Source organism: Leucoraja erinacea, chromosome 27 (assembly GCF_028641065.1).
Source record: "Leucoraja erinacea ecotype New England chromosome 27, Leri_hhj_1, whole genome shotgun sequence".
NCBI classification, from domain to species: domain Eukaryota; kingdom Metazoa; phylum Chordata; class Chondrichthyes; order Rajiformes; family Rajidae; genus Leucoraja; species Leucoraja erinaceus.
Genome location: NC_073403.1, coordinates 782,529 through 792,689, shown reverse-complemented (window position 1 = coordinate 792,689; position 10,161 = coordinate 782,529). Strand labels below are relative to the sequence as shown.

Sequence of the window (10,161 nt, the reverse complement as noted above, 5' to 3'; positions counted from 1 at the left end):
GTGCGCGACGACGAGGAGCGAGGGGGGTGAGATGGGGCGGGGGGGGGAGATGGGGCGAGGGGGGGATGGGGGGCGAGGGGGGAGGAGCTGGGGCGCGGGGGGGGAGAGGGGGAGGGGGGAGGAGAGAGGCGAGGGATGAGGGGGGGTGAGGGGGGGGATGGGGGCAGAGGGGGGGAGATGGGGCGACGGGGGGGGGGAGATGGGCTGAGGGGGTGGGGGAGGGGAGGCAAGATGGGGGGGATGGGGCCGAGTGGGGGGGAGGAGTTGGGCGAGGGGGAGGGTTTGGGATGGGGCGAGGGGGGGGGATGGGGGCGAGGCGGGGGGGATGGGCGAGGAGAGGGGGCATGGGGCGGAGGGGGGGGATGGGCGAGGGGGGGCAGATGGGGCGAGGGGGGGGAGGGGGAGGGAGATGGGTGCGGAGGGGGAGGGGGGAGAGAGGGAGAGGCGGGTGGGAGATGGGGCGAGGGGGGGGAGATGCGGGCGGAGGGGCAGGGGGAGGGGTGAGGGGGGGGATGGGGCGAGGGGGGGGAAGGGGGAAGAGGGGGGGAGGGGGGGGGGAGGCGAGCGGGGGGGAGGTGGCGAGAGGGGGGAGATGGGGCGAGGGTGGGGGGAGGGAAGAGGGGATGAGGGAGAGATGGGTTGGTGCGCGAGATGAGTGTTTGCCATAGTGGGGGAAAGTCAAGAACCAGAGGACATTGGTTTAAGGTGAGGGGGGCAAATGAGGGGGAGGGGGGGGAGAAATTTAATCAGAACCATAGGGGTAACTTTTCCACACAAAGGGTGGTGGGTTTATGAAACGAGCTTGCAGAGGAGGTAGTTGACTATCACAATGATTAAGGAACATTTAGACAGGTACATGGGTAGGACAGGTTTAGTGAGATATGGGTCAAACACAGGTAGGTGGGACCAGTGTAGAGGGGGACTGTTGGCCGGTTGTGGCATGTTGGGTGGTTAATCAGCGCAAGATTTGGGCGGTGTTGGGTTGGGCATGTTGGGTGATGTGTGGGCATGTTGGGCCGGGCTGTGTGTGGGCACGTGGCCGGTGTGGGAACGTTGGGCGGTGTGGGCACGTGTGGCCGGTGTGGCACGTTGGGCGGGTGTGGGCACGTTGGGCGGTAGTGGGCACGTTGGGCGGTGTGGGCACGTGGGACAGCGTGTGTGGGGCACGTTGGCGGTGTGGGAAGTTGGGCGAGTGTGGGCACGTTGGGCGGGTGTGGGCACGTTGGGCGGTTCCCTGTGGGCACGTTGGGCGGTGTGGGGCACGTTGGGCGGTGTTGGGGCACGTTGGGCGGGTGTGGGCACGTTGGGCGGTGTGGGCACGTTGGGCGGTGTGTGGGCACGTTGGGCGGGTAGGTTGTGGGAACGTTGGGCGGTGTGGGGGCACGGTGGGACAGGGGTGTGGGCACGTGGGGCGGTCTGTGTGGGAACGGTGGGCGGGTGTGTGGGGCACGTTGGGCGGTGTCGTGTGGCACGTTGGGCTGTGTGTGGGCACGTTGGGCGGTTTGCTGTGGCACGTTGAACGGGTGGGCACGTGGCCGGTGTGGGCACGTTGGCCGGTTGTGTGGGCACGTTGGCCGGCGTTTCTGTGGGCACGTTGGCCGTGTGTGAGCAAGCTTGGACAGTGTGTTGGGCACGTTGGCCCCCCGGTGTGTGGGCACGTGGGCGGCGTTGTGCACGTTGGGGCGTGTGTGGGGCACGTTGGGCGGCTTGTTGGGCACGTGGGGCGTTGTGTGGGCACGTTTGGGCGGTGTTGTGGGAACGTGGGGCGGTGTGGGGCACGTTGGGCGTGTGGGCAGTTGGGCGGTGTCGTGGGCACGTGGGGCGGTTTTCGGGTGGGGCACGTTGGCGGTATGTGTGGGCATGTTGGGCGGTGTGGGGGCACGTGGGGACTCGGGTGTGGGCAAGTTTGGGGCGGATGTGTGGGCACGTGGGCGGTGTGTTGGGTGGGCACGTTGGGTGGTGTGGGAAAGTGGGCGGTGTGGAGAACGTTGGGCGGTGTGGTCCACGTTCGGGCAGTGTGGGCACGTTGGGCGGTGGGTGGGCCGTTGGGCGGTGTGTTGTGTGGGCCGTTGGCAGGTGTGGGAACGTTGGTGGTGTACGCTGGGCACGTGGCGTGGTGGCACGTTGGGCGGTTGTGGAAAGTTGGCGGTTGTGTGGGAACGTTGGGCAAGTTGGGCCGCTGTGTGGGCACGAGTGCGGCGGTTGTGTGGGCAACGTTGGGCGGTGGTGTGGCACTTGGGGCGGATTGTGTGGGCCGTTGGGCGGTGTTGTGGGACGTTGGGCGGTGTGTGGGCCACGTTGGGCGGTGTGCGGGGCACGTTGGGCGTGACTGCAAGTTGGGCAGTGTGGTAAGTTGGGCAGGTGTGGGGGCACGTTGGGGCGGTGTGAGCACGTGGGCGGTGTGCGGGACGTTGGGCGGACCATGTGGGCAGTGGCGATGTGCGGGCACGTTGGGCGGTTGGTGTGGGCCAGTTGGGCGGTTTGTGTGGGCATGTTGGGCGGAGTGTGGGCACGTTTGGGATATCTATGTGGGCGGGCACTTTGGGCGGGTGGGCACGTGGGGAACGTGCCGGTGGGCATGTTGCGGCACGTTAGGGCAGTGTGTCTGTGGGCACGTTTGGGCGGTGTGGAGTTGGCCGGGGGGCAAGTTGGGCGGTGTGTGGGCACGTGGGCGGTGTGGGCACGTTGGGGTGTGGTTCTCGTGGCAAGTTGGTTTGGCGGTTGTGTAGGGAACGTTGGGCGGGTGTGTGGGAACGTTGGGCGGTGTGTGGGAGTGGGCGGATGTGTGGGCACGTTGGGCGGGGTTTTTGTGTGGGCACGTGGGCGGGGTAGTGTGGCACGGTGGGCGGTGTGTGGGGCACGTTGGGCGTAGTGGGCACGTTGGGCGGTGTGGCCACGTTGGGCGGTGTGTGGCACGTGGGCGGGTCTGTGGTGGCCGTTGGGCGTTTGTGGGCACGTTGGGCGGGGTGTGGGCATGTTGGGCACGTTGGGCAAGTGGGGGGCATGTTGGGAGGTTGTGGGCCGTTGGCCGGGGTGGGCAGTTGGCGGTGTGGGCACGTTGGGCGGTGTGATGGGCACTGGGCGTTGTGGGCACGATTGGGCGGGTGGGGCACGTTGGGCGGGTGGGCACGGTGGGCGGTGGTGGGTGGGCACGTTGGCGGCTTGTGTGGGCACGTTGGGCGGGTGGGTGTTGGGGAACGTTGGCAGTGTGTGGGCAAGTGGGCGGTGTGTGGGCACGTGGGCGGTGGTGGCACGTTGGGCGGTGTGGGCAGTTGGGCGGTGTGGGCACGTTGGGCGGTGTGGGCACGTTGGGCGGTGTTGTGGGGCACGTTGGGCGGTGTGGGGACGCTTGGGCGGTTGGGCACAGGCCGGTGTTGGAGCACGCACGTTTGCGGTGTGGGCACGTTGGGCCGGTGTGTGGGCAGTTGGGCGGTGAATCTGCTATGGGCTTTGGGCAAGGTGGGGGCGAGTTGGCGGTAGTGCGGCATGTTGGGCCACAGGTGGGGGAACGTGGGGTAAGGTGTGGGCAAGGTGAGTGAAGGGGCCTGTGGGCCCCCGCCGTATCACTCTAGCGACTGTACTCTTCCTTAACAACAGGTGGATGGAGCGTGAGGGGCCCCGCGGTCGGATGTGATTCAACCTCTGCTCTCATGGAACTGTTACAACACTCTGCAAGCTGTCTGTGAATTATCGGGTGAATGGGAATGTGCTGACTCTGGGCTTTAAATGTGGCATCAAGTGACAGCAACAGGGGATGATGGCTTGGGTCAAGATCAGGGGCATCGAACGGCGGACACATTCCTTGCAGTCGGTATTGTTTGAGGCCCCCGGACGGGACTGACGCTCGTGTGAGCACACGGTTGGAGCGGTTGATCAGGCATAGTTACCGCGGTGTGTTATGGGCCACGATTGGCGAAGGGGTGTGTGGTGAAAGCATGCACCACAACCCGCACACACCGGGCGGCACAAAAACGCACGAACGGCCAAACAATTAGGACCGTTTACACATACACTATAAACCCACATATACACCGCCGCACACACACACCAGTAATAGAGACCACACACTGAACCCACGCCACCCCGGTTGTCTGCGGCAAGTTGGGCCGGTGTATAGATGTGCGGCCCCCACCGTTGGGCTTGCACGGTGCGTGGATGGAGAGAACACGTTGCAGACGGTGTTGTGGGCAAGCCACTTCGAGGCAGTGGCTGGGAGCACGTATGGCGCTGGTAGTGGGCACGTGAGTGAAAGGGCCTGTTTCCACGCCGATAAACTATATGACTAGTACAGCTTCTTCATAACAGAAGGATGGAGCCATAGCAGAGCACCTCGGCTGATAGGCATTTCAACCTGCTCTCATGAGACTTGTTAAACACTCTGCAAGCATGTCTGAGTGCAATAATGGTGGGAACTCAGCGGAATTGTGCTGACTCTGGGACTTTAAATGGGAGCATCATTAGTGACAGAAACAGCGGCTCATGATGGCTTAAAGGGTAAGATTCAGGGGATCGAACGGCGCGACGACATTCCTCGCCCAGTCCTCTTACTGGTGGCCCCCACAACGCATGCTCACTGAAATAATAGCCCCTCACTGCCCTACACACTGAGTCATCACCCACCCAGGCCCCCCCCCCCTCCCACCCTCCCCCCCCCCCCCCCCCCCACCCCCCCCCCCCCCCCCCCTCCCGCCCCCACCCACGAACTCATTAATGCATCCCCATCGCAGACGACATTAATAATGCAGTTATCATGCCAACTATTGCTCATTAAGCAAATCATGAGTTTGACCTGCCTAGCTCTCTGGAGACGTATAGAGATCTGTGGAGGGACGGAATTACTTAGGTTTCAGGTCGTTCAATGAATGAAAAACGATCGTAAGTCTGAAGTTGTGTCGGACCCGGGACTGCAGCCATGCTGCCTTTACATCAAAGAAGACAAACATTGATGGGCCGATGGTAATAGCCAGGACATAGCATGCTTACTTTGGAACTCATTGAGAAGGATTAGGTCGCGTTTGGGTCCGCACCTTCCTTCATACAGGTCCATAAGAGGATAGGAGCTGTGAAATTAGCCATATAGGACCCCATCCGAGGTCTACGTCGACCAATCAATCACCTGGGCCAGTCTTGAATCCGTGGTCCTCCCTCCTAAACCGATTTCTCATCAGCTTCCTCCGCAATCCCTGAACAAGAGCGTTCACATATACAAGACGATCTATCTCTTGCCTTAAAAATATCACCGACTTGACGCACACCAAGCCGCTTACGGTGACTTCTGGACAAGAAGCATATGCTAGCGAGGCGAAAGGACACGACGTTATCAGTTTAGTGAGGCAAGATTCGATCAGTCTGAAGCATGGGAGGTTTGACCCGTTAGATCAGCCACGTTTGAATAGCGAGTAGACTTGATGGGCCGAATGGCCCAAATACTGCCCTTAGAACTCATTCAACGACGCTCGTCGGTCCGTTCCCTCCACAAGATGATGCCTGGACCCGCTGAGGTTCCTCCCAGAACTTTGTGTATTTGCCTCAAGATGTCCAGCATCTGCGATTCCTCTCTGCGCCATCCTGCGGTGTCTCTAGCCGTAGCCGAGTTCCCTGCTTTCTCCACAACGGATTCAGAAACCGCTTAACAGAATTTCATTCAGCTGCCCTCATCGCTTATGGTGCTATCTCACAGACGCGGCAACACCAATCTAAGCCGTGGGATTGCCTACAGCTTTTTTTGCGGGATGGGGGCAAGTGCGCGCCGTGGAAGGGGAGTGGAGATCTTCCCCATCTCCCACTCAGCCCACCAACCCCCCCTCCGCCTTAGGCCTACGGGTGCCCGCTGTCTTGACAACCCTACGTTGTTAGAAAACTGAGGATGAGGAAAAAAGAATAAAGTTTCAACGTTTCCATGAGAAAGAGTGATGAATACTAGTGGATGGAATTCTCTGCACACACTAAGGGGCAGAGTTGAGGCCCCAATTCACTGGATGTATTCAAGAGGAGAGAGGATTAGATAGAGATTCTTAGGGCTAACGGAAAAGTTAAGCAAGGGCATAGGGGGAGGGGGGGAGGAGGAAGCAGGGAAAGCAGAGGGGGGCGAGACGGAGGTACCGCGAGAGGAAAGCATAGATCCGAGTGAATAGGCAAGCATCAGGGGTACGGTTGCAGATGATCCGCCATGATGCCCTCGAAGGGACGGTGCTGGCCCGAAGGCCGATCGGCCACTCCTGCCACCTATTTTCCTATTTCTAGGCGTCCGCGAGCTTCTGCCTCCTCAGGATTGAGGGGATGCCACGATATCAGCGGGGTGCGAGCGAGCAAAGCATACAGTGGGTAGACACTGCAACATCAGGACGCAAAGGAGACTCCAAAGCGGTCCGGGCAGCTAGCCGTGGAGCTGCGAGGAATGGCGGCGAAGTCGGCAGCGAACCCTTCCTCAGACTGACTGATCTGAAGATTGTAATCTTCACCACACGGTGTCATTCCATCACAACGAGGAAGCGACACAAAGTGCTGGAGTAACTCAACGGGTCTCTGACTGGAGTCTGAAGAAGGACCCGACCGAAACCCCCCTCACACTCCCTCCCCTCACCCCATCCACGTTCTCCAGCAGATGCTGCCCATGACCCACTGACGTTACTTCCAGCACTCTGTGAAACAGTCACCTTATCCATGCTTCTCCCAATGCGATGCCTGCTGGTCACTCCGCACCTGGTGAAACGTCACCTATCCATGTCCTCTCCACAGATGCTGCCTGACCGCTGAGTTATGAGTGCAGCGGAACTTGCCACTGTTCTTGAACGTGAAATAGGCAACGTTTCGGGGACGAAATCCTTATGGAAATAGGCCGTTTCGGGGCGACAACCGTATTGCCATGGAGTTAGCTCAATAGATGAGCTGCCTACCCGCTATGTACTCGGCCAGCCTCTATGTTCCTTTCTGTAAACCAGCATCTGACGCTATAATTGCTTGTCTGCAGAATGAGGGAAAGGTCCCGACCTATGAAAAGCCCCGCCTGTATGTGCTCTCCATGCAGATGCGGCCAAATCGCTCAATGTTCCTGAGTCCCATCCCACCCTCCCCCTGTCCCATTATTCCCCCTCCATCTCCCACCCTCGTGTCCCCGGGTCAGGCCAAACCCCGATGGTAACGGTAGATGTGGAGAATCGCGTTCACCCCCCACGGTAACCGCTGCGCCCAGTTTCCTGTTAGAACCGCGAAACAAAGAGACAGCGGTAGCGGGAGCGGCCCGCCCCCGGCCCGAGCCCACCTCGGACGCGGCGGCGGCGCAGAACCCTTCACTCCCTACCACTCCTACCAACCCCTGCCCATTTGAAGGCGGTGCCCCCTAACCTGGCGGCAGGCAACCTGAGCTCCGCCAACACCTCCACATCGGCGCTGCATCCATGCAAACAACCGCGGCCGCGCATTGAGGTGAGTGCAGCGGGCCCAACGGGGCGGGGGAAGACACGGAGCGGGTTAACAGCGGAGGCCGGAGCCGGGAAGCCAACAGCGGGGGCGTGTAAGAGGCCCGCCAAAAGCCGCCCCTGCCCCACCCCGCGCAAGTCCCACAACAGCCCGCAGCCCGGCATCCCGGACCAGCTCCTCGCAACCGTGCGGCACCGGGCACCGGGCGCGCTGCTCCACCGAGCAGGCCGGGCAGCGGACGGGAGGGCCCGGCTCGGCCTCGGTCTCAGCCACGGCCTCAGCGCCAGCATCGGGCCCGGACCAGCCGGCGACCAGCAGCGCGCAGCCGGCTGCCAAGAGCAGCGGGAGCCGCGACATGAGGAGGAGCAGCCGCGCCGCCGCCGCCGACACCGCTCTTATAGCGGCCCAGGGCCCGCCCACGGGCCGGATAGGGGCACCGAGCGGCGGGGTGGAGCCGGCAGCTCGGCCCGGCCCTGCCGCACGGACAAGGCGCGACTGACCGGCTGGGGGAGGGGGGAGGGGGGGGCGCATGCGAAGGCGGTCGAGTCCTCCTTCCTCCTCACCCACCGCCCGTTCTCTCACCTCCCCCCTGTCTCCTCACCCCCCCCCCACCTTTTCCCCCCCCTCTCCCTTAATCCCCCCCACCCCTTCTCTCAACAGGCGTCTTGCAGCTCACCCCCCCCTTCTCATCACCCCCCCTTTTGACACCCCCCTTCTCTCAACTCCACCTCTCTAGATAAACCACGCCCCCCACCTTCCATCCATTCTCCCCTCCCTCCTAATTCCCAACTCCGTCTCTTACCACTCCTTATCTCGCATTCACTCCTCTCTCACCTCCATCTTTCCCCCCCCCTCCTCCAATTCTTCCCACATCCTCTCCCTCTTCCACACTGGGAACAAGTCCCCCTCCCCTTTCCCCTAATTCTCCCTCTTCCCCCCCCTCCCCCCCTCACAACAACTCTGCTCACTACCCGGTGTTGCCCGCGTGTCCCCACAAACGGGTGCGGGAGAAAATAATAGTGAGCATTTCTCAATCGTAGTAACTGGGCGGTCAGGCAGCATGTGTGGTAACAACGGACAGTCGCGATTCGTATCGCGACCCTCGTGTAGTTTGGGGCCGGGGGGGCGGGGGGGGGGGGGGGCAAGACAACGCCTGGCAAGTGATAGGGTGGATACAGGTGACTGGGGGGGGGGACTGGGCAGATACGTGGGGGAAAACGCTGGAGATGAAGTGGAGGGCAAAGTGGTGACAGAAGCGGACTCGAGGATTAAAAGGTTTGTGAAGGGAGGGGGGGGGGGGGGGATATGACTAGGCTGGGGAGGGGGGGGTGGAGGTGGGCACCCACGGGTGAGGGAACGGGGAGGCGGGGGGGGACAGGAAGGGAAAAACAAGGGTCCGGTTGTTTTACCTTACAGTTGCAGACTTCAATGTTCACGCCACTGGGGTGGGGGGGGGTGAGCTGCCCCCACGTGTAGTTTGCGATTGTGAACTCACTCTGGCAATGGAGATAAGTGGGGGGACCTGGCCAGAAAGGGTCGGGTGTGGGAAACAACCGGGATATCTATGATTCCAACTCGGCCTCGCGGACACCGGACCTCGAGCGCACGTGTTTTGCCGGGTCACACGCGTGGTCTCACCGGGGTCAAGGAAGCGCGTGGGGGCTGGGAAAAAACAGCTGTGTTGAGATTAGAGAACGTGCACTGTGAACATCTGTGTCTCACCTGGAAGAGGGGGTGGGGGTCCTGGATGGAGGTGGGGTGGGGGGTGGGGGAGGAGGGGGATGAGTGAAGGGAGGGGCTGTGGAGATGTGGGCAAGAAGAGACACAGATGGGGGCAACGGGGAGAATGGGTGGTGTGGTGGTTGGGGGGGGGGGTGGGTACAGGGGGTGGGGGGTGCGTTTGGAAGGGGGGTGTCGAGGTGGCTGGGGGAAGGGAGGGGAGAGGATAGAGGGGAGAAGAAGGGTAGAGGGAGAGGGGGAGAGGGGGGAGAGGGAGAGGTGAGACGAGGTTGGGAGGGGAGGGGTGAGGGGATGGGGTGAGAGGGGAGATGATGTGGGGGGGGATGGGGGAGAGAGGGGATGGGGTGGGGGGGAGGGATGGGGGGGGGGTGGGAGTGGGGTGCAGTGTGCATTTCACGCCACTTTACTGGGCTTTGGCTGTGTCTATTTACCAACTCAACTCATCGGCCGATCTCACATTGGCCACGCATCAAGCTGTTAATTTATCATTTAAAACAATGAAGAGAAACAGATGTTTCAGTTTCCATTTGCACACTTCTGGTGTGAAGCATTTGTATTGGGAGAGGTTGATTGGGTGTTACTCGAGGTTTTATGGAGACCAGTACAACTCTCAGAACAATGACCCCACCGTGACCAATTGTACCCAGGGGCTGTCATCGACCCTTCACCCCCTGTGGGGATGAGTCCAGTTTACAACAAACAACGTGGTGGTAAATTGGTGAATTCACTCAGTCCCACATTCTTGGGTAATATTTTAGTACAAAACGCAGCGCCAATTCCACCGGCTGGAAAACCAAAAATACTTTCATTCTCCTCAGCGTCACCGTTTTGGGGGAAATGCAAGTCTGTTTAAGAATTGCATTTAATTTGAATTTGATTCTTTTCATGTCAGGTTTTAAAATTAATTTAGCATTATATTTATACACACAGTTGTCAGAGCAACAGTTATTTAAGGGAATATTTCTGTGCGTGGCTGTGGAGAGAGACGTGCGCTCTCTGGAG

General features: G+C 60.8%; 1 protein-coding gene across 1 annotated transcript in view; it reads right to left on the bottom strand.

Annotated features, from left to right (window-relative positions):
• The window catches only part of LOC129710069 (insulin-like growth factor-binding protein 4), a 34,186-nt gene extending 26,297 nt beyond the window's left edge, over positions 1-7,889 (bottom strand). The window contains 1 exon segment of the mRNA XM_055656771.1: positions 7,446-7,889. Coding sequence (XP_055512746.1) covers positions 7,446-7,776 — 331 coding nt within the window. The 5' untranslated portion in view covers positions 7,777-7,889.
• Between the last annotated feature and the right edge of the window lie 2,272 nt (positions 7,890-10,161).